The sequence below is a fragment of the Phasianus colchicus genome, chromosome 4 (assembly GCF_987193195.1).
Source record: "Phasianus colchicus chromosome 4, bPhaCol1.hap1.1, whole genome shotgun sequence".
NCBI lineage: Eukaryota > Metazoa > Chordata > Aves > Galliformes > Phasianidae > Phasianus > Phasianus colchicus.
This window is the reverse complement of record NC_143439.1, coordinates 16,581,922-16,605,793: the sequence shown is the minus strand read 5'-3', so window position 1 is coordinate 16,605,793 and position 23,872 is coordinate 16,581,922. Positions and strand designations below refer to the sequence as shown.

At 43.9% G+C, this 23,872-nt stretch overlaps 4 protein-coding genes across 8 annotated transcripts in view; 2 read left to right on the top strand and 2 right to left on the bottom strand.

The window, feature by feature from the left end:
* The window catches only part of HERC3 (HECT and RLD domain containing E3 ubiquitin protein ligase 3), a 43,658-nt gene extending 41,755 nt beyond the window's left edge, over positions 1-1,903 (bottom strand). The window contains exon 1 of one of the 4 annotated variants that reach the window (XR_004168879.2): positions 1,591-1,903. The gene's annotated coding sequence lies outside the window, so the exon portion shown is untranslated. Of the gene's footprint in view, positions 1-780; positions 847-1,590 lie in introns of those variants that run through there. The other 3 variants (XM_090138789.1, XM_031607614.2, XM_090138790.1) reach the window with 3 other exon arrangements.
* Positions 1,904-4,630: 2,727 nt separating this feature from the next.
* On the bottom strand, positions 4,631-23,652 carry LOC116238099 (putative E3 ubiquitin-protein ligase HERC4). 2 transcript variants are annotated; one of them, XM_031607616.2, is made up of 23 exons: positions 23,481-23,652; positions 23,113-23,245; positions 22,398-22,474; positions 21,650-21,871; positions 20,499-20,590; positions 19,835-19,965; positions 18,932-19,077; positions 18,503-18,579; positions 18,094-18,191; positions 17,578-17,637; positions 17,043-17,145; positions 16,342-16,525; positions 15,853-16,013; positions 14,574-14,669; positions 12,237-12,335; positions 12,034-12,159; positions 9,400-9,537; positions 9,151-9,317; positions 8,240-8,306; positions 7,955-8,028; positions 6,841-7,024; positions 6,385-6,484; positions 4,631-5,739 (listed from the first exon to the last, which is right to left on the bottom strand). In XM_031607616.2, the coding sequence occupies exons 1-23, from the start codon at positions 23,569-23,571 to the stop codon at positions 5,525-5,527; spliced, it is 2,841 nt and encodes a 946-aa protein (XP_031463476.2). In that variant the 5' UTR covers positions 23,572-23,652; the 3' UTR covers positions 4,631-5,524. The 2 variants fall into 2 exon arrangements, with proteins under 2 accessions (XP_031463476.2, XP_089994917.1); XM_090138791.1 differs by lacking the exons at positions 4,631-5,739; positions 6,385-6,484; positions 8,240-8,306 and having other exon boundaries at positions 6,871-7,024; positions 23,481-23,651.
* On the top strand, positions 9,660-10,092 carry PYURF (PIGY upstream open reading frame). Its single transcript, XM_090138795.1, has 2 exons — positions 9,660-9,835; positions 9,951-10,092. Exons 1-2 carry the CDS (start codon positions 9,675-9,677, stop codon positions 10,090-10,092), a joined length of 303 nt encoding a protein of 100 aa, XP_089994921.1. The 5' UTR covers positions 9,660-9,674.
* On the top strand, positions 10,106-10,768 carry PIGY (phosphatidylinositol glycan anchor biosynthesis class Y). The gene has a single exon (XM_031607623.2). It carries the CDS (start codon positions 10,106-10,108, stop codon positions 10,334-10,336), a length of 231 nt encoding a protein of 76 aa, XP_031463483.1. The 3' UTR covers positions 10,337-10,768.
* Positions 23,653-23,872: the final 220 nt, after the last annotated feature.

The window sequence follows — 23,872 nt, the reverse complement described above, 5'->3', positions numbered from 1 at the left end:
CCGCAGATTCCTCAGGAAAAGGAGATTTCCCCACTCGGACAGGAAACACACGCATGCAGCTCCCAAAGCCTGGTGCTAATTCAAGCTGCATTAGCCATAAAGCCTTCCATAATCTGAGCCCTAAGCAAGGGGTCCTCGTCTCCTACCAGCTGCCTACCCGTGGCTGTATCCTGTCACCAGGTGCACTCACGTCAACCAAGGCAGTGCCAAGCCAAGAGAGACAGAAGATGGAACCACTACAGCCATCTTCTCTCACAAACTCCTTGCTAAGGTCTCTTACTAGGTGCTCCAAAGCATGCACTGTCACCTATTTACTTCTAACAGCCTCTATTCCTTTCAAGCACAGCTCAAGTCATCCACACTTCAGGACTGTCACTGAGCAGCTTCAAAGCACCCCCAGTTTATAAAGCAGGAGGTTACTGTGGCTCTGTTAAGCCAATGGCTGTGCTCAGATGCCCTCGGCACATCAGCCCAATGGAAGTCACCACTGGCTACTCCGGACACCAAGAATAGGAACGCACTAACACTGAAGTCATGCACATGCTTATGTTTTAAATGACACAATAGCTATATTTATAGAGAACTTCATAACCTGCCTCAAAAAACACTGCCACCTCTCTCAGCCTGAGCAATTCTCACCTTACAAAAGATAAAAGCAGCTTTACAGTTAAGAGCAGCCGCCCCGAAGCTCACACTCCCTGTAAGGCGATGCTGCCGATTGTACCACTCTACCACTACAGTGACTCCGTACATCACGAGCTAAATTGTAATTTAGGATACCTTGCTAGAAGAGTTTCTGAACAGTCTGCTCTCCACAGGTCCCAGTCGTCTTTCCAGCTGCTAATTTCATTTAAAATGCTAAAAATACCTTAATTGCTTGCGTTCATTTTCCACACGAGAAGCTGCTGCACGGAGCAGGGGGTGCCACGGGCAGATCTTTCCTCGTGCTAAGGCACGGCTTGAAGCAGCACCCTTCACTCAGGAGCAGAAGCCAACACGGCCGCTTTCCATCTGAGCGCACGGGCACACCCAGATGTTTTCCCAAGGCCTGATGTGCCATGTATTTAATTTAGTTATTCCGAAAACACAGCACATTTCTAAAACCGCGACTGCTTTAACGTTTGCGCGGATGTTTTTCCTCCTCCAAACGCAAAGACAAGTCAACACGCGGAAGGGCAGCGTCCTGGAACACAAAGCTTCAAATGAAGCTTCACGCTTCGTTTCCCATTCTGGCCAAGGCAGCAACTCAGCCGGCAGCGCTGCTGTACCGGCGCGGCCGCACAGGGACGGGATTTATCGCCGCTTGCTGCCGTCGAGCCCCTTTTCCTTCCTGCTTCGACCGGCCCGCCGCCCGCAGCAGCGCAGAGGAACGGGAGGCGCGACGGGGAACGATCGCAGCCGGGAGCCGCGCACTTCTCGCTGCCCCACACAGGAAGCCGGCCCCAGCCGTCAGCCCCCTCGGCCCGCCTCCCAGCCCTCGCGGCGGGGACGCAGGGCTCCCGCTGGGGCGCTCCGCGCTCGCGCCCTCCGCGAGGGGCTCCTCCGCAACACCGCCATCGCCACCCGGTCACCCCCAGCCCCCCAACTCACCTGCCGCTGCCGCCGCGGCGACGATGAAGTCCGGCCCCCCACCGCCGCCCGCGGGAGTAATGGCTGCTCGCGGCCAATGGCCGGCGCCGGGCGGGGCGGCGGGCGGCTCCCTGCGGCTGCCGGGCTCTTCCCTCAGCGCGAGGGCCGGAGCTGCGCGTGCTGCCGACGTGACGGAGGTGTCGGCAGAGGAATCTGATGCTTAAGCCCACCGCTAACTGCCCGCGTTTCGAGTCCGTGCGCAGCTCTCAAGGCCCGTCCTCCATAACGGCGTAACATGGCAAACCCGCCCAAGCGAATTGGTGGCTTCCGCGCACTCGGCTGCGCGCGGCTCCCTCTGGAGGCCGCTCCCGCGGGCAGCCCCGTCGTGCCGGCTCCGTTTGGCAGCGCCACGGATTTTCCCGTCCCTGGTTTCCCTAGGCGGAATCAGGCAGCCAGGGCTCGGGCCTGTGCTCTACTGCTGGTAATGGCTGCCCCGAGAGGTCGAAGGGAGCTCGCCCTTTCCTTAATGGCTGAGGTCGTCCTGCTGAGAAAAAGGAGCTCCTTCAACGTGAAAACTGAATTTATCTGGACAGCAGGAAAACATCCAGAGATGCCCAAATCTACAACTCAATTTATCAATCGTCTATCTCCTGTCCAACGCAACTAAGCAGCTGCACAGTGACAAGAGCTGCAGGGGTGTCAGTGGTGGCATACGACTTGACAGCTTTCAGCTGCCCCGTCGATCCTCTTCTGGTAGGTATTTTTCACCAGAGCCCTTTTCTAGGTGCCACTGGCAGCCTTCTGCTGGAAGGGATCAGCCAGGGATAGCTGCCCATGCCAGTTGCCAGCAGCCAAGGTGGGGTCTGGCTGCCCGCCATGGAAGTGGTTTTTCTGTGTGGTGTCTTGGTCGCCCCACATCCGCTCTGCATCTGCTGCTTTGCAGAGTTGCAAAGTTCCTGCACGTCTCTACAGGTGATGTTTGGATCAGAAGAGCAGTCTAAAAAAGTCCCACTGCAGGTTTGATACACTGTGATGCCTGTGTAAAGCCTTTTAAACTCACAACTGAGTATCAGGCTCACTCATGTTGTATTTCTTCACATATTTTATAATAAGCACTGCTTGAGAAAATGTAGATGCAGCTCAGTGCTTAAAGTCATTTCAGAAAATGACAGAGAATGCTCTATTCTGCTCCTTTGGAAAGTCTTTAATAAAAGCAGGGCTCGTTTGAGGACAAATTAAAAATAGGCTTGAAAGGTATTCTGGGATTTAATCTCCCATGTGCTGTTGCATCATACATGATAAGGAAATTCCTTCAGGCTCTAAATAAACCTATTATCATTTAATCTCTGATGGGTTGTTTCGAAATCTGAACAGAATACATCTTTTATGGACTTGCAGAGGACAGAAGATCGCTCTGGATTTCCAAGCCATAACAGAGACTTAGAAAAGCATTAAAAATAATTAAATAAATGAAAAAGACAGAATGAAGCAGGCAGAAGCTAAAGAGCAGCAGCACACTAAGCTGTGACAACTGTCAGCTGTCATGATGTGGTAGCATCAGCTAGGGGTGGGATGGTGACTCTTTTCACATAACATGGAAAGAAAGACACCTTGAGCAGACCACAATGACAGCTTTTTGAGCAGGCTGCCCAGGGCAGGGGCATGTGTCCCTTCTGTGCCATTGGGATGGCAGCTGGCATCCTCTGAGCCACTTGTGCCTCTCTTCCTCTCACCATTGCTGTGCACCTGGCTTCCCCACACAGCTATGCAACCCAGCACTGACAGCTTGCAGTTTTTTGCTTGCTATATTGCAACTTTCTTACTATGCAACAAAGTCCTTTATACTGAGCTGGAATTTCATGAAAAACACCTATGTCTTTCCTAGGAAGCAGTTCCTTTCCTAAAGAAATAAAGCACTGAGCCCAACAATCACTGACAAAAAGGGTTTACTGTTTTTATATATTATAGGTATTTTGAAGAAGTAGCTTCCCTGGTACAAGAGGCTCTTTATCTTCACTGATGGACACAATGCTGCAGTAATATTTTTTGCCTACTGAGGTATAGAATATTTCCCAAGGGTACTTACATGTACCCTTGGGAAAATTACGTGTTCCTGGAAGAATCCCTGTAATTTGAATATCCTTATACGTGACAAAGGGTATCACTGCTATGGTGTCTAGTCTATTTTCATTAAGCAGGCTTTGTACTTTATTTCATTGCAAAGGCTCCCCTGTGGATGCACGTGGAACATGGCTTTGAGTCTATCAGCATGCACGTTTTTAAAAGCTCTGTGGCTGCCAAACCCTTTAGAAAGCCTAGCTCCTGGTTTCTTTTTCTGAACCTAGGCTCAATCTTCCAGGCCTCTGAGAGAAGCAAAAAGAGGCCTGGAGGCACGTTTTTCTCTGAGACAGGCTGTGACAGTATGGAGCGAAAGGCTGCTGGAGCTGTCACATGAAAGCTCTGAGCAGTGTCCTTGAACTGTCCCCTGAGTAGTATAAAAAAAAAAAAAAAAGTTATTTTCTCTGCATTCCCTGTTCATTTCTCACCTGTCTTCAAATGACATATTTCCGGGTGTAACCTGATCTTGCACTGTGAGTTTTATCAAATGCTTCAACTAGGGGCATTGCTGTGATACCCATACCTACAAACACACCAGTGTGTCCGGCAGATGGCAACAGGCTAGTTCCCTGAGTGTTCCTGGAGAAGCTTAAAGTGACAGAGGTTGTAGCACCCTAACGTTCTGCAGCATGGAAGTAGAACACTTTATTAATCACTAAGGTGCAGTGGTTCTGGAGCAAGGCATTGTGTGTAATGTACAACATAAAATCTAGGCAGAGGAGGATGTGAAAACAGTCATCTTCTCGCTCTACATTTCTACATTCATATAAAGAACCTTCTGTATAAAATGTTAAGGACCTTGACTTGTTCAGTGTATGCAGTGCACCTGTCTGAAACACATTTACATCAACCTTTGGTTCCCTTTGTGAGGGGCTCACCTATATGACAGAAAATGGATATGCTGTCACACATAGGCAGTCACATAATGGAGGAACACACAACCATGAGTGTAGAAATTTAATCAATCAATTTAGCACAGTAAAAGCCTTCGTTACACATGTATGCCCACTGACTATAAGAAATGAAAGAAGACTGATGAAAGATCACAACCATTGCCTCTAAATAAATGCATATATTTTACATGAAGTAAAACATGTAGAAAAAAATAAACCTCCTGCCTTTACATCCTGCCTGCTGTTGCTAAGTGTCAGTTTTGGCAGTGAGCTTCCAGCAACCTCACAAGCCTCATGTTCACAAGGTTCTGTAGTCAGAGCTGTTCTGCAGGTCTAAAATTCTGGTTTATTAATTACCAGCCAACTCCTTAGAAGATGCAAATCAACACAACAAATATTATCACACTGACCAATAAAACATCCATTACAAATACAGATTTGTCCTGACAAAGTCTAGGAATGATCAAGTCCTCATCTTAGAACTTCTCTCAGATAAAGGCCATATTCAGGCAAGTACAGGCTGCTCCTCAATTCAAAGTTGAAAGGAACATGGTTCCTTAGAGTTGGATTATTCTCCAAAAGAATCCTTAACTAATACAGACGAAAATGCTCCCTCTTGCAGTGATTACTGCTTAGCATATGCTGGTTGTGTGTTGGTAACATATGAATAACAGAAACCTTACTGTTGAAAGCTCATCAACTAAATAAGACCACTAAAGTGCAGGATGAGCATCTATGTAAATATAATTGGTTACCAAGTTGCTTCTTGCAAGGATTTATAATAAATAAACATTATCAGTTGAATACACACACTCAAGTGTTTTTATAAAGTGCAGTAAAAATAAGAATAGAAATCACCACATCAAAATAAATCAGGAAAAATACTACGAGTGAAACAACCACTGATTTTCTTGTTTGTGCTTTAACATGCTCCTGACCAAGAGCTACTGCAAGCCAAAACCTTCATTATACTCTATGGCAAAAAGTAATTTTTCCTCAAGTATTTCTTTACTGCTGTACTTGGGGAGAAAGAGAGTGTAGTTGCAGGTACGGGCAGAAGGATATGAATTATCTGGATTTTCACACAGAGGGTCTTCAATAAAAAACACAAAATACTCTAGTCCAAAAGGAATGATTCGATCAGATCCTGATATAAAAGCTAAACAAAAGAGAGGGAAAGGGAAGCAAATTAGTAAATTTAAAGCAAACAAAAAAAAAAAAAAAAAGAAAGAAAATGCTATTGAAAGACGAAAAACATGAAGGAAAGCCAGTGTAAACATAGAGCTATTTACATAAGCTAATTATTTGGCATTGTTGAATTTGTACCTGAATATAATAGTCTTTTGCTGATTTATTGTAAGTATAAACCTTTTACTTTTACTTATACAGACTTTGTGAATGAGAAAAGCCAAGCTAGGTTTGACCTTTCCCAATTAAAAAGGATGAATTAGCTTCTGTGATCCTCTGAGAAAGCTCAACAGCTCGTGTCAGCATTAAAGTTGAGCCCTCTGACCAACAAGTGATCTCTACAAAAGCAAGAAATAAACTAATTGCAAAGTCCAGGAGTGCAGGATGTGTTTAAGCAAGCCTCAGGGGAGGTGAGAAAGGTCAGAACTGTGACTATGCTATTCTTTGTGCCAGTTCATTGTGGCTTACACTAGAAAATGGGAGGGGGAGAGAAGGGGAAAGGGGGCTGGAAGCACACTGAAGAGTGGTTTGGAAGTACAGTATTTTTCACACAGAAGCATCTAAATCTGTCCTGTGAGGGAGAGCTATAAGAAAGTTCAGAATGTCAAAATATTACCAAGAAACTTTTTCTTTTTTTCTTCTGGGAGCTTGTGAAACACACTCCAAAAATTCACGATGGTTTGATGTGACTCTTTGTAGTACACATATTTCACATTCTGTTGAAGACATAAAATTAAAATTGGCCTTGCTATTTCTGTTTTTATTGAAAGCAGCAAGAGTTTATCTGATAAATTTCATAATCCCGTTCATAGGTGTTCAGATCCTCCTCATGCCTGGAATCTGCCCGTTCATTCGTTTTTTTAAAACTGATCTTTATTACCCTATACTCTTGTACCTAGTGTAGTTTAGAAATTGATCAAAACAATGATACAAATGATAAAAACATTCCCCTGAGCTACTATTTTTGTATTTAGGACTTAAGCATCCAGTAATAGAACAGGACAGAAAGAGTTTATGCTTAGCAAACAGCTTGTGCATAACAGCAGAAGGCCACTCTGCTTGTAACTGATACCTTCTTTAGCAGATGCCAGTCATAATTTGTGTGTCCCAGGAGAAAAATCAGGAGCTCAACAGGGAGAAACATCTTCCAGCTTTCAGCTGGGCAGCCTCTTGAAAAACCTCGCATAAAGTCTTCAAATGGCTTCTGTACTGATTCGTTCAACACGTAATTCACGTACAAGTCAACAAATTCCTTCCTGTGAAGATATTTTGATTCAAACAAGCAACACAAGAAGAGGTGATTTTTGAAAAGGAGAAATATATAGAACTTTATTTCTTATTCTTTATTCCATACCACCTGCTTTACTGCTGTATGGGAACTGCTGAATCACGGCCTGAACCTCTGATTGACCACATGACGCAAGCAATGAATCAGCCACAGGAGCACAGGTGAAAGTAATTCACCTGTGCTACCGGAAGGGGTGGAACCTGGCTGCACTTCTCCTAATGGAGAGTGCTGACTGGCACCGAGGAAGGATCTCTTCCTGGGGATCACTCCTTGTGGAGAATATTATGAGCCTACAACACTGGTAAGCATTTTCCATTTATTATCTTCCTGTTACAATAATCTTACTTAGCCTAACTTTCCTGGATGTTTCTTAATTATAACTTCTGTATATTCATTGACTATACAACTGCCAGCACACAATCTTTACTGAGAGCAGTCACACGCCACAGACTTGTTCTCTGCACTCTGTGCTGAGGTTAATGATTGACATAACACCTCATTGATAAAATGCTCCTTTTCTGTTATGTACAAGATACATTTCATATATGTAACTAAGGAAGAAATATTTTGCTCATAAAAGAACTTTACAAAGATGCATCAAGTTGTCTATAATATCCCTGAAAATACTGTTCAGTCATATTTTATGTTTGTTAAAAATTTCCCTAATAAGGTTGGGTACAACTGTGCCAATGCCAGGATTTCCCAGGATCCCTGTCTTATCCACTGCTTGCACAAACTGCTAATGTCTGGCATATATACAGCACAATCTGAAAGCACATGGCTCTTGCTGCTGGACTGAGACCAACAACACTATTCACACTCAGTATTTTCTAATAGGTATTTTCTATAGATATGATATTTCATAAACACATAACAGGATAAGAAAAATAAAACTGACCTGTTATGCTTAGTGACAAGAATGTTGGCACCATTTTTTTTAAGCTCAACCACAGAACCTCCTTCTTCCATTTGCTGTGCAAATAAAGAAAAACATCAGACACTAAATCTGTATTTATATATATACCTATATATGTGATAGGCATACATGAGCTATATCTATCACTTTTTCTTTCTATACCCTTGCTAGTTGGATTTTACAGACAAGTTTTTATCACTTGTGATGGGATACTGTATTGCCTGTGTTACATGCATGGCACATGTGAATGACACAATGAAGGCTTACCACGAAGGTCATCTGTAGACTTTCAAGCTTATGCTCAGATTCTTCCTTCAAAATATTCTTAAGATTCCTTTCAAGAAAAAAAAAAAGGGGGGGGGGGGGAGGGCAAGAGGAAATAGAGAAGGGACATAAGGATAATTCATCACAGTCTCAAACTGGCTGGAAAGCATTCTTTGGCAAGCAGTGTTTAAATGCACATATGGACAGAACACCCATACTCACACCAAACATTCATAAAAAGCTCTAAACTGAACTCGTATTCTTCTCATGCCATGATCTGAGGGAAATGCTTTGACAGTGAAGGATGCAAAGCAAGACTATCTCCATGCACTTTGGCGATTTCACACAGAGACCAATTCCAGTGGCAAATGGGCTGAGACCACAGCTTTTTTCTTTCAAAGATCATTTAATAAGGAATTGCATTGTCCATCAGTGGGATGATCTGGAAGAACTGTTTTGTAGAGCAGTGTCTCTCAAAGCATTGCAGGCAACCTGACATTTCAGTCTACTGAGGGCTCTTGCCCCTCGACACAGTCACGGGCTCCAAGGAAGAGGTTGTGATGGGCTGTTTATAGCACTTGTGTGGAGTGCTGTGCTTCAGGGACTTACAAGCTCAGTGTTGTAGCAGCAGCAACTCGTTCTGCAATATCTGCCTGAAATATTTCTCAGCAGTGGAAACCCAGCATGTGGGCACCCAGATTTGACATGCCTGTAGTATGGGTAAAAACTGTGCTTGCACGTAAGGTCTGTCTACCTTGAAATCATAGTGGAAACTGTTAGTTAACACAGTAAAGTACCGCTTCCAAGATTGCTGGGTGAATCACCAATCAAGAAGACTCGCTTCAGCGGGAGCTGCACATAAAATTAAGAATTGCCTTAGGAATCTTACAGCTTAGGACACTAACGTTCCCTACCTGCCGACTGCTGGTATCAGCTCCTCCAGGTCCTCCAGGGTCGGCTCGACATCCCGCATCTTCTTGAAGAGAGCCCTGGGGAAGGGGAATGGAATCTGGCAATGGTTATACATGGCCATTCCCAAGAGGGTGCCAGCCAGCAGAAAGGTGTCGCCGTGGCTTGACGCCTGACCAAACAAGAATATAAAAAAACAGATGAAGTAACGCCTCTCTCTCTCTTCGAGCATCTCTGCTCGCGAGCAGGCTTACCTGCCTGGGGAACCACACCAGCCCGGAGGGGAAGTGGCGGAAGACACCGCTCTGGGGATCGCAGAGGGCCTTGGCGGCGACGGTGAAGAGCTCCCTGCGCAGCCCATCTCCTTCCCCTTCTTCGCCCTCGAAGAGCACCTGCGAGCCCGACGACAGCCATGGTGAGAGCGGCCGAGCAGCGAGCCGCCCCGGAACCACAGCGCGGCGGCGGCGGCGCGCAGCCCGGCACGGCTCCGCCGGGCACCGGAGGCGGAGCGGCGGCCCGGGGTGGCGCCATGTTACGCGGCTGCGGGCGCGGCGCGGCGGCCGCGTTGCGGGGCGCGGCGGGGAGCCGCAGGGCGAGCGGGCAGGAGCGGCAGGGCCCCGGGCCGGGGCGGCCGCTGGAGCCGTCGCTGCTGCGCTTCTTGGTGTGCCCGCTCTCCAAGCGGCCGCTGAGGTGAGGGCCCGGAGCCTGCGAGCGAGCGGCGGGCCTCAAGGCAAAGCCAGCTCGCTGACGCCTCCCTTGACTTTTTGTTTTTCTTTTTTTTTCTTTTTTTCGCTCGGCTGCCCAGGTACGAAGAATCGACTAACGAGCTCGTTAACGAGGAGCTGGGCATCGCGTACCCCATCATCGATGGCATCCCGAACATGATCCCGGAGGCAGCCCGGACGACGCGGAAGCGGCCCCCGGCGGAGGGCTCGGAGCAGCCGTGAGGGCGCCGCGCCGATGGCAGCGGGCGGCCTGCTCCCCTCCCTGCCCACGCTGACCGTGCTCGTTCCTCTCCTGTCCCTAGCGGGCTTGTTCTACTCGGCCAGCGTGGATGAAACCTTCCCCCAGGGCTGCACCAGCACCAACAGCTTGTGTTTCTACAGCCTCCTGCTTCCTGTCACGATACCGGTTTATGTGTTCTTCCACTTGTGGACTTGGATGGGGATTAAGCTTTTTAGGCACAATTAGCGCAGTGCCTCTGCTAACCCCCTGGGCTTCTCTAGAGCAACGCAGTTTGTTTAATTTAGCCAGGTCTCGCAATTGATCTGAAACTTCTGTTGTGGCGCTGGTGACTGTCAGTATTTTCCTGGTGGTGTCTGAACTGTATGCAGTCCTCTGCAACAGGCCTGTTAATTACTGTGAAGGAAGAGGAGGAGGAGAACTAACAAAGTCTCTAGTGGCTACTGAAAATCTGCTAGGGGGTAACCATCTGTGCTAGACAACTGCACCCTAACTGAAATAACATCAAATAATAAGCAGTGACAACATGGGCTGGTACGAATCTCTCTTTGATTCATGAGCTTTGATTTTGTTTGCCTTGACCTGATGTATTGAAATGCATTTGTTTTAGTGTTGGAGGAACGTAAAATAAAATACTAAGCTTAATGTTTGACAACAGGCCTTGAGTTGAAGGAAGAATTTTGTTTGGACACTATATACACGTCGAGTATCTTTCTCCTTAACACTATCTCCTCCTTAGTAGAGAAGGAACAGAAGATTCTTCTGCTGAGTGCTTCAGCTTTCCCTGTTCCCATTTACAGCAACACTAGAGAATGGAGTGACGCAATGTCCTGTAACAGCTGAAAAGAATCAGAACTGCAGTATTGTGTTGCAAACATCGCAGATCTTAGCCAGTGTCTACTGGTAAGAAGCTAACAAAGTAATCACACTGTTCAGGCTACTGCTGCACAAATAATGCTGGGATGCATGAAAGGGATATTGGAGGGCTTACTCGAGGTAAGCACAGTTATGTCAGGGCTCTTTGTGCCATCAATGGAGTGAGGTTCATTTAGAATATAGTACAGAGCACAAACCGTATTGCCTATGTTTAAAAAAACACTACCACCTTTTTCAGCTGACATAGTGAGAAAGAAAAAAGGAAAGGTAGCTCTAGAAGCCACTTGTGAATCTTTTCCTAGATGTATATGAAGGAAAAGTTCTGACAACTCACTGACAAGAAGGCGCATTGGGAAGAACCAGAATTGGGTAATGTCTTGCTGCACAGGCACAGTACCAGACAACCCTCGTGTCAGTGACTGAGAACACAGGCAGCTGGTCCCTGGGCTGAGCTCAGCTCAGCTCTGGGCAGGGAACCAGGTGTCCAGATCCCATGTCAGCCAACAAATTCTTGCGCAGGAAAGGGCTGGCACTGCAATACGTTTAGATCTGGCTACCAAAACCTTTGTACAGGGGAAACCACAAATAAAATCACAGAGAAACAGCAGCGTTATAATCAGCTTTTCCTCCTTCATGGGAGCATTATTCTTCCTTTCCTTCCAGGCAGCATCACCATGAGAGAAATGGCTTTTTTTGACCGTGTCACTTGCTGGCCTATAGTGCTGGCAAGAAAAATCTGTCCACCAGGTTTTTCATGCACAGCAAATTAGCCTAGTAAAGTGAATCTAGCAGTAATAGTACTAGAATTCACCAATTAACTGGTTTCCTGAGCAATCCTATTACATTATTCCAGAGCACCTTCACAGTAAATAGCACTGCCAATTGCATTTAAATTATACCCACAATGCTTATTAGCTACTTGGAATAAGAATGTATGATACTACTCTCCTGATTTACTTATGTCCCCAGCAGAACTTTCTTACAATACTTCAGAACACTGCAGTAACAGATTCAGAGCTGAAGAAAAAACACGTAGTTTGATGTCTTACTTGTAAGAGATGTGTGAATTGGCTGTTCGTTGCGTTTCTTAAATGATTCCAGATGTCATGCAGGAGGCATTCTCTTCTGACAGGAAAAATCCACTGTTTCTTGAATATGTTGGGTAAGCTTGGATACTGAAGAATAAGATAACTATTTGTTAGAAGTGTGCTTCTCTATTCTAAATTGGGAAGAAGAAAAAGGCCATACTTACAATGTTGAAATACGAAGACAGTCTGTTGCATTCTAAAAGATGAATCGCCAGCTTGTGCTTCATGTCAAAAATGCAGGGATATTTAATCAGCACTGTCAGCTGAAATTACAAAGATGAAAATAAAAGGTCTGTTGATTTTCACTTGCAAACTCAGATTTAAGGGTACGTGTAGAGACTGAACTGCCATCCTGTATTTCTGGAACATGCCTTTGATGTGTATTTATATGCTATACCAATAGAGGCACACTTTATAAAAGCAGGTTCTAAACATATTTCCATGCGTGGGAAACCCTGTCAGAGAGACATCTGAAATTTTGCAGAACTGCCTGTGCAGACATTTGTGTTACAGTACCTCAGGAATAAAATAGAAAGTGATTTTAATAGCCTTTTCCATACTTGAGTTAAATCAAAACACATAGAAAAAATGTCCAGGATGCTCAGGTTACATGTTGTTGTTAAAGGCTGTTGGTTTTATTATTCATAATGATATCAATAAGGTATCAGCATACAGAGTAATCTAGTGCAGGGTGTTACACATATAGTGTGATATGGCAGCAACTTCAGGTAACTGTCCCATTTAATTTGTAGTATTATTTTTTTTTCAATCTTCCTTCTTTGTCCTGGTTAATCAGTACAAAATTGGTACATTAGCTCACAAAAGTTTATGAAAGAATTACGTAGTTGGCATGCGAAATCCAGCCAAGTTGCCAGATATTTTTGGCCTAACAAAGCCCATAGTATCTACATACTGGGGCCGCTTCTATTTAACATATTTAACATCTTGATGAGGGGATTGAATGCACCCTCAGTAAGTTTGCAGACGACACCAAGTTGGGAGGGAGTGTTGATCTGCCTGAGGGGAGAAGGGCACTACAGAGGGAACTGGATAGACTGGATCAATGAGCCAAGATACACTGTGTGAGTTTCAATAGGGCCAAGTGTCAGGTCCTGCATTTTGGTCACAACAACCCCAGCAACCCTACAGGCTTGGGGTGGAGTGGCTGGAAAGCTGCCTGATGGAAAGGGACCTTGGTGTGCTGATGGACAGTCGGCTGAATATGAGCCAGCAGTGTGCCCAGGTGGCCAAGAAGGCCAATGGAATCCTGGCTTGTATCAGGAATGGTGTGGTGAGCAGGACTAGGGAAGTCATCCTGCCCCTGTACTCGGCATTGGTGAGGCTTCACCTCAAGTACTGTGTTCAGCTTTGGGCACCTCAGTACAGAAAGGACATGGAGTTGCTGGTGCAGGTCCAAAGAAGGGCAACAAGGCTTGTGAAGGGCTTGGAGAATATGCCCTATGAGGAGAGACTGAAGGAACTGGGGCTGTTTAGTCTAGGGAAAAGGAGGCTGAGGGGAGACGTTATTGTTCTCTTCCAATATCTGAAAGGTGCTTACAGCGAGAGCAGGGCTGGTCTCTTCTCACTGGTGACATGTGACAGGATGAGGGGAAATGGCCTTAAGTTGCATCAAGGTAAGTTTAGGTTGCATATCAAGAAAAACTTCTTTACTCAAAGGGTTGTTAAGCACTGGAATAGGCTCCCCAGGGAGGTGGTTGAGTCACCATCCCTGGATGTCTTTAAAATCTGTTTGGATGTGGTGCTTAGGGACATGATTTAGCAGAGAGTTTTTAGAGTTAGGGTAGTATGATTAGGTTGTGGTTGGACTCAATGATCTTTAAAGTCTTTTCCAACCCAAGCAATTCTATGATTCTGTGTTTCTATGATTCATGCTATTTCCTGTGACACTGATTGCATTTGATAGCTAATTTTCATGCCTTCCTATCACCGAGAAGCGAACCATTTCACAGATTTTTTTGTTTATTATTGCCACTGGTTTGTTTTAGATACAAGTAAATAGAAGTGTTCGATAAGGTTTGTCCATAAAAGTTTAAAGAGCCTTCACAAAATTCTGTTAAATAAATGGCATAACATCTAAAAGTATACAAGAAGCATAGTAACAATGCTTGGTGGTTCTATTTTGTACTCATTGCCAGTTTGAAGCAAATAGATCTACTTAAGATGATAGAATCATAAAATCATAGAATGGTTTGGGTTGGAAGGGATCTTTATGATTTTCTAGTTCCAACCCTCTGCTATAGGCAGGGACATGCTGGGAACAACTCTGGCATGCAGAACTAGGGGCTCATCAATGGAAAAGCACTATTGTAGCTGCTAAAATACTGAGATCATAAATAGCTTGATTTATTTAGAACAGCTGGAGAAGTGGGGAAATGCACTGTCACTGGGGTGAAGTCTAGAGTTTATTTCTGCTTATACTGATTTATTAAACAAAATAGTGAAATAAGCATTTTCTATTGCAGCTAAGATTGTATACTTACTGGTATGCCCATGATATGAAAATCACGGATAATCTCTTTCATTTCAGGTATATAGAAATGGTTGTCTTGTAGCCTGAAACCAGCTCGGGAGTTCACCTGTATTGACAGAGACAATATGTAGGGGACTGGCAGCAGAGCTAGTGAGTTATGCACCAGGATAGGATTAAGGAGCAACAGGGATCTCAGCAGAAATAGCTCTGAGACCCAGCACAAAAATGGAAGCATAGAAACACTACAAGTAGCACAGCACTCAACAGTGACAAGTCTCTCTCTCTCTCTCTCACTCTCTCTCACTCTCTCTCTCTCTCACACACACACACACACACACACACACAGACACAGAAGTAAAAACTTACAGGAAAACAATTTGCATTTACAACAAAGACTCCTTAACAGAACTCCATCCTGAAAGGTATTTTTTGACCATCATGTTGCAAGAGAGTCTGAAATTTTTCATTTGCGTTCATATTTGTTGCCTGGCAAAGATCTGATTTCAGAAGTGAGTGACCATGAAAGGCTGCAAATGATGTTTCTGCTTAGTAAGCAGTACTCTTCCACACTTTTGAATTTTATCCAGTGGATAAATACATTCAAGAGTCTAAACGTTGAGGCCCAAATCTGCATTCTCAGCCAAAAGGAAGCTGAACACTGAACAAAATTTAACAACTCTCTTACTATCTCTAAGTTTGAGTTCCTTCCTAAACTTTGAAAATCTCAGCAGGAAAAAGGATGCTTTTTGAGAAGAATACATGTCTTCCCTTTATTCATACAAGCTAAACATTGCTCAAATTCTGCTGGCTCACATAATTTCTCAGGTAGCAGACTCTAAAAGCATCATACACTATTGCTGTGCTGTGCAAAACTAGTGGGCTGTCATTTCGATGCTGTGAGCAGTTCCTAAGGTGAGAGATCTCACAAGGGATTCTCACAAGTGGAATAGGCATGCTGTGTGATGAACAGCACAGCCATAGCCCTGCGCACATCAAGGTATGCACTCCTTCCTACAAGTGTCTCCTCCCCACCTGGGGCTTCAGTTCTTCAATTATGTAGACAACCAGCCAGGCACAGTTCAAGAGCAAAATTTGTGGTATGTAGGTAGTATGACAACTCAGTTATTTCAAAGCTGTGCTGATGCAGAGCTAAAATGAATCCTGAAGCAATGTCAAGGAACCATGTTTCCTTGTAAGAAGGAAACCCAGAAAATTCAACAAAGAAAAAGGAGTAAAATATTCTCAATCATACTGATACATCATATCTCAGTATCCAAGCACCTCCTCACCTGGTAAAGAATCTGCAGTATTTGCAGGGTCTCTATTTTTTGTGGGTATTCCTCAGAGCAATTGCACATGAAAGGTTGAATTAGAGAGTTCAGGGAAACCCTCTTAAATATAACAACCAAATTCTTGAAATGGTCCATTTCTAGATTTGACCACAGGCATTCTGTAAATAAAACAACAGCTAGTAAGATATCCACCACTGGTAACATGCAAATAACTACTATTTCTGGATGAAGTTGCATTTTCCCTTCTTATCAAATTAATAAAATGCTTAATTTCACACTACTACTAAGAGTTAGTAAGACTCAAGCCAAGAAACAGGGTTTTTTTGTGCCTGCTTTTTCTGTAGACCCCATATTTATATTTCTACCAAAAACATTTCTTCCAGGCTGAACTCTGGAATAAATTGCTTCAGCAGTATTGTTTCCTGCTCAACAGCCCAAAATGGCCAAACATGTAAATCATTCAATTCCATCAACTTCAAACCCTACCAAGAGTTTGCAGGTCCTTCTTCTGGAGCCTCAGGATAGCTTCTGCTAGCAGCTTGAGAGTACTGTAAGAGCTGGAATTCTTTTGCTGCAGAAGGAAAGGCAAGATCAAGTAGACTCTGAAATTTTCAGGTGAAACAGGAGAAGACGACAATGATAGCAGTAAATTATTAATCTCCTTTTGCACCTTCAGAAGAAAAAAAAAGAGAGAAAAAGATTAAAAATGCAGTTGTGTTATGCCAAAATAATCTATGATTTAGGTTGGTATGGAATTCCTAGATTTTGTTCACTAATCTTCTGTCACACACTAAGCCTAGGATACTACCTTCAAATTCAATTCAAATTCAAAATCATAGTTTTCGGATTGATTCTGAGTAACTCATTCATTCTTTATTTGCTCTATTAGAAGAAAGACTGTGATAATTCTCCCATAAATTCCCTTTGTAGAGAAGCTTGTCAGCTTTTTTTGGAAAAGGGCTTGTTCCCTGCACTATGACTTTCATACAATCCCATCTCCTTAGTATACAGCTTCATCGGGAACAATAAACAAACTGTGCCTTCTCTTCATGAAGTTTCCTGAAAGTTTGTTTGTTTTTGCTTTGTTTGTAAAAGACTGGGAAAATCTAAACCTCTGAGGAAAAGGACAGTCAGACCCACAGTTTCTCAGTGTCTGTGTAGTTAGAATTCTTGTATCAAATCCTTACCTCCTTGTAGACTTCTGCATTCTTGCTGATCTTCTTATAAAAGCATAGCACGTTTGCCATGTCTACGCCTGAGATTTCTTTGGAAGTTCTGAAATGTTTGCCTCTGTCGCGAAAGGAAAAATAAATTAAAAATTAAATCAAACAAACAAGCTGTTTTAATACCTGAGTGAATAGTGAAGCATCCCAACATCTGAAAACATTTAGAAAAGTTAATCCCACAACTACAGTGAGTACAGCTTCATCTGTTCTACAAAGATATTCTCACTGTAGAGTGACTTGATTAATATTCTGTCCTTCCTGTCTTGTGTAGAGATGCTCAGTTAATAATAGACTTCCTGCATTTCACCTTAAAGTGACTTGCACTTCAGTGCTGGGAAGAGCTAATATGGACCCTTTGGGAACTGAAATATTGCCTAATGACATTATCACAATCTGTCAAATGTCACTGTGGGATAATCTATTAGAGTAAGAGCTTCTACAACAAGTTTTAGTAGGACTAGGGGGTAAAGACTTAATTTTAGTCAGCACACACTACCTTTTATCCAAGAAACTTCCGTTGATGCAAGCCTCAGACGAAAAAACCAGTCTGATAATCCTGAGATAAAAAAAAAAAAGAAAAAAAAAAAAACAACAAACCAAAGCAAGTCCTTTTAACACAAGCAGTACCTTCAGTTCATGAATTCTGAAAGAACAAAAAACCACGTGTACAAGTCTATCTGCACCTGACCATGTAAAACTTTTCTTAATAGCACTATACTGAGAGCATTGCAGAAGGCATTTTATTCGTGGAGTTAGTGATCTTCAGAAAACCGTGTTTCTCATTCTTGGCCTTATACTTAGAGCGGGAACAGTTATTACATTAGCATGTATAGTTTTCATAGGGAACCCCCTTGAGTGCCCTGTACCAGTAACAAGCTCTGCTACAAGATCTGGTCTCAACTAAATGACTGAACATTGGTTTCCAGGAGAGTCTTCAACAAATAGTAGGTTTTTTGTCTTTTATCAATAATCGTGTATTGGGGAAAAAAAAGTCACAGTGGTTCTAACTTACTTTTTTATAGTCGTCCAGTGTTGTGAACTGGAATTAGAAATCCATGTATTCACTTCTTTCCTCTTCAGAGTGGCAATTCCATTCAAAGGATAGGAATTCTGCATAAAATGCATGAACATACAATGAGACTAAAGATCTAGCAGATAAGCTTTTTTAAAGCTAATTAGCATGATAACATTTCAGCCTAAATATGAAAAAAATTAATGGTCACCCAGCATGATCCAGATGCAAAAAACATAGAACAAATTTATAGTTGCAATACAAGTCGGTTTCTGGTCTCAAGCACACAAAGAAGTGCAAAGAGATATTTTAAGTTGGAGCACTAAAGGCAGTATGGAAAAATCAAAAGCTTCCATCAGGAATGTGAACGGTGGTCAAAAACTGAAGTTGTAAACAAATATACACATACCCTTTTCTTAAAGAGAAGACCAATGATACTTTCTTTTCCTTCTGCAGTAGTTTTAATCACATTTTGTGATGTGTTTTCTGTGAAAGTGTAAAAAAAATTTAATATGAACATCTGAAGACACAGTCATTACTGCATAGAGGTCAGTGCCCAGAAGTGGCATATTTAAAAAAAAAACAACTCAGACAGTAGCTGTTGGTCTAAAATTGATTCTACGTGGCCATTACTCGTGATGATAAATCAAATAGCAAATAGATTTGCACATTGCTAGACTGTGTTGGGACAATTAAGCAAGCATAAGATATAGTGTAAGCCACTGGAGGCCAGCCGTTTTTCAGTGTGAACAAGAAATCAAGAAAACAAACACCTTCCCATCATTGCCTGATGTAGAAGAAAGTAATACAGATCATACACATCTACAGCCATCATTACCCTGACAGAATTTCCCGTTATCCTCTGGTGAATTGATGGGCAGTGGTATCAACTGATTAGCTTTTCTCTCACTTTCCAGCTGTCCTTGATAAGAACCAAACGAATAGACTTCATCCAAAGATGGGACGTAGACCAAGGTGTGCTGGCTGTTCAGAAAAAGAATATTATTACGATAAGTTAATATCACTGAAATAGTCAGATTAAAATTTCCAGACACATTTTCAGAGGGGATAGCTGAGGCTAGTCTTTAAAAGTGGGGGTCATCCAACTATAGTCTCTTTAACTGAAGTCGTAGAACCCTTCCTTGCATAAACATTCTGCAGTAAAAAAATACAGACTCGAATTTTCTATGCAATCCTCTAATGTTTGTGATTTACCCTGACTCTGCAAACAAAATTAAAGCACTAGGCCTTGCTAGTTTCCTTCCACTTTTTTCCAAGTGAAACTTCTATGTTGGTGAGCCTTAAAACCCAGGAAAGTCAACTGGAGACTTTTTATGTCTCAGTTCCAGAAAGGTAGAATGAAACAATAGTTTTCACTATTCCTTGGTTCTTTCTAAGGACCCATGTCTGTTGAAGTGAATGGTGACTTTTCTCACTCAGCCTTTGGATAGTCTGTCTTTTGGAACCCAGTACACCCTTTATTTCTAGAAATACCAAAAGCCAAAGGCTCCTGGTGTTTTTTTCAGCTCTTTCCCCACACTTGGCTTTGGCTGAGGGTTCTCCTTCCACATGAGTTGTGACAGGGGGACAGGCTGTGAGTGAAGAGTGGACAAGACAGTGACAGAACTGACCTACTGGAATACAGGGATTTAAGCATGTTGGTGATTTCCCTCCCTCCTGTTCTTCAGTGATTCATCTGAGACTCTGACCTAGAAGGCATTTTATTAAGGTACTTTCCTACCTTCCACAGGCAACCTGTGAAACTCTTGCTCCCCACAGTTCAGCCACCACACGAGGTGTTAATTCATTTTGGGTGGAGTTGTGACCAAGCTGGCCAGCCCCTCCTGCTCCAAAGGTGTACAGCAAGCCATCCTTGTAGGTGAAGAAACAAATAACTGCATTATTAATGGCATTCAAATGATCACCATTAAGAGAGAGATCCAGCAATGTATGATACGTTATGTGGGCCTGGCCTCAGAAACATCCCTGATTCAAACAGAAAAAGAGTTCACTTTTTTATCAAACACAATCTTACATTGTATATGTGTCCAAATCCTTTAACTTCTGAGAAAAACCATTTAACTCTTGAAAATAACTCCCTGTTGCTTAAGAATCTTACTTCTATTAGCAAACCCTCGTGAATTAGCTATTATTCACATTTTCCTAAGTCTCTGGCATGTTATGGAAAAAGAAAGTATGTTCAGAAAGTACAGAGAGTTGAACTGTACCCCTTTAATGCAGGATTCTTATTTATCATCTCTCAGTGAGAGCTTGCATGCAGGTGACAGGAATCTGAGCAAAGGCTAATTTTCTCACTACCATAATTAGCATGCTTTGTTGATTGTCTCCAGACTGATGCAAGCAGGAGCTTTCAATTTCTCTGTGAGTTTCAATTTCAGACTCACTTTGGAGAGAACTGCAGTGTGGTCTGCCCCACACGAGATAAATACAGCCTTCCAGTGCTCTAATGCTTCAACGTATGATGGGCAGTCCCTGTCTGGAAAGAAAACAGCATAGCAAAAGTGAAAGTGTACTGAGGTGTCTCACACAAATAAAGATTTAGTAAATACATTGTTAGCATTTTACACTGCTATCATACAGCAATTCATGTATTTATGACTTCATTTTGAGTTGTTTTCTACCCTCCACTACAATAAACCCTTTCTCATCATGTTCTGTCTTGTTCATAGTACTTTTTCTATTCAGTTTAACTAAGTTTGAAATAAAATGCAGCACTTACACATTTGTTTGTCAAAAGGTACTTGGCTTCAAAATATCTGATTTTCCAGGAGCTGGACATACTGATATTCCAGTCATTTCAGGGTCTGTCTGGCTAAGGCAATTTTGCACTAGCCTTCTACGTTTGAAGACAAATTCTTTTCTCACCTTGTATTCACAGAAAATTAAAGAAATTTCTTTCATGTAAGACTGCCTGGAGGTATAATAGGCCTGAAGAGAGATCTCTGAGACACATACTTTTATATATGGGTTCCAGCCTATTCACTTGTCAATATAAAATGATCATAGGATCACAGAATCTCCCAAGTTGGAAGGGACCCATAAGGATCATTGTGTCCAACTCCTGGCTCCACGCAGGACTACTCAAAAATCAAATCCCATATCTGAAAGCATAATCCACACTGAACTCTGGCAGTGTGGAGACACAACCACAGCTCCAAGCAGTCTGTTCCAGGGCCTAACCACCCTCTAGTGAAGAACCTTTTCATAATCCCCAACCTAATCCTTCCCTGACACAGCTCCACGTTGTTCCCTTGGGTCTTCTGCTGTCACCAGAAAGCAGAGATCAGTGCTGCCAGGAAGCTGGCAAATTTTCTGCAGAGATATAACCCATAAATCCCTTGTTCCTACATGCATTTCCTGGTCAATTTGCAACAGCTTCAAAAGAAAAAACTTATCCAGCTATACTTTCTTCCCAAGTCTCTGCTGCCCACTGCTGTTCCGAACAGGCTTAGCATTCCTGAACTATTCCTGTGCCTGCAAAAAAAAATCATCAATCTTCCCTCTGCTTTGCTCTCACACTGCTTTCTTTTCATACCTTCTGTGTGTCCGAGTCCCAGCTGTCCAAAATCGTTCTTTCCCCAGGAGTACACAGCTCCAGAGAGTGACACAACAATACTGTGAGCTCCTCCAGCAGCAATTTGAGCAAGTGGGATGCCCTGTAGGCCTTTCACCAGCTGTGGCTGGGAGATGAGTGGGTCTTGACTCCCCAGTCCAAGCTGTCCATGGGTATTCCGGCCCCAGGTAAAGAGGTGACCTCCTTCATGCATGCAATAACAACAAAAAAAAGCTCCATATCATTGCCTTTTTTGAGTCTTAGTACTTTGAGAGTGAGAATCAGTGCTGGTTTCAGAGATCTAGCTCCTAGGTGAGACCGCAATCAGTATTTACATCTCCCTGTGTCCTTCTGTACCCTTCAAGACAGACCCATAATTCACCAAAGGCTGTTACCACTTCTGAACCCGCACTTTCAATAAGTTTCCAACCAGAGAAGAGTTCAGACTTATAAACGAGCAGATCTGATGAGTGTAGAGAGAGGTGACTACATTTCCTCTCCACAGTAAACCTTTGAGGAGAGGTAGTGCTAAGGAATTAGAGAGAACCGCAAGTCCTTAAGCATTGGGAAGGAAAGGTATCTGAGAGCAAATACACTCATGTCCCTGCTTATTGCTAATTGCTCATGGATGGTGTCACTAACTACTGGCTGTAATTCAAACATTCCCTTCTGAACAAGCCTGGCAAATGCAACTTTCATTTGGAGGAAAAGAGTGTATAAAAGAGGCTACCTGCGGTCAGTGCCATGGAATGATGATCTCCACAGGCTATTTGAACAATATCGTGGTTTCCCAGTTCTCTCACCAGACTACAAAGATAAGGAAAAATTACCAAATCAAAACAGATGTTGTGCTATCAGACAAAGTAAAAGAAGAAAATATTCTGCTCACCATGCCCTAGCATGTTTAGAAGTATTTACATAGAAAAATATTGGTCATCTCTCAGTCGATTCACTCTGCTCCTACTCCATCCTCCTTCAGCTGCACAAATTGATTTGATCATGGTTTGCACCAGTGGAAACTTGAACAGCATCAGGCTTATCCCTGGGCAAGTTAACAGAACATCCAGCAAGCCAGCAGCTGTTCCAGTTTTACAAGCTGGTTAACCTCATGGAGCAGTGGCAAGGTTCAGGTGGGTTTGGGTCTTTCGCACACAGCTTTCCCAAGCCAAGTGTCATTTACATGTCATTTGTGGGACTGGTACATCTACCAGTCGTTACTAAGTTTTGAGAGGAAGCTGTAACAACTGCATCTCAGTCAGCTCAGATCGTGGTGTTAATCTCATAGTCAGAGCAATTCTTGCTGAACAAAAACGAAGAGAAAGTTTTGGGTTCTAGAAGCCTGAGAGTTTCCTCGTTACATTAGGAATATGCCTAAGTTTCTTGAATATTACCTTTAGGAACAGTGGGCCATTTTCTCTGACCACTGCCCTGTGAAAGCATCTTACCTTGATTTAGAGATTTTGTCTGGATCCGTGGTCCACTGTTCATAAAGCTTCCCATTACAGGAGTAAATGAGAACGTGTGTCTCATCACAGTTCGAACACCGCACCATCTCTTCTCCCTTTACCTGCACGCATTCTGCAGACCAAGCAGAGATGAGCACATCGTGGGGCTCCGTAGTCCTTTCTGCTCCCTCCCAAGCAGTATTTTCTCACGTCCCCTGGGGCTTCAGCATCCTACTTTGCTGGACCCCTCCGGGGACCACTAGAAGACACTTCGCCATCTCTGTCTGCCGCGCCACCGGCTCTAAAAGCGATCACCCCTCATGCACACCACGCCCCGTCCCGGTCCCTTCAGACACCCCGCCGCGCACCTTCGGCATCGGGCGGCCTCCGCGGAGCCCTGCTCTGCTGCCCGCTCCGCCGCCGCCTGGCCTGCCGCTGCCGCTGCCGCGCTCCCGCCATCCCGCGACGCCGACCGGCCGGAGCCCGGCTCCCGCTTCCCCGCGGACAGCTCCCGGGCTGCCCGCCCCGCCCCGCTGGGGAAATGGAAACCGAAAGCTGGCCGTGCTCGGGTGGCCCCGCCCGCCGCCGCCTGCCGCGGGGGGTGCCGAGTGGGAAAGGCCCCCGTTTGCTTTCTCCCGCGCCTCTGATTTCTTAAACTGAGCTAATGATTGTGGCTGGAGAGTCCCAGCTCCGGAACCACGGCTGCTACACCCCGACTTTTCTGCCACAGAAGGCGTTGGGAGCTTTGCTCTGTGTTGCA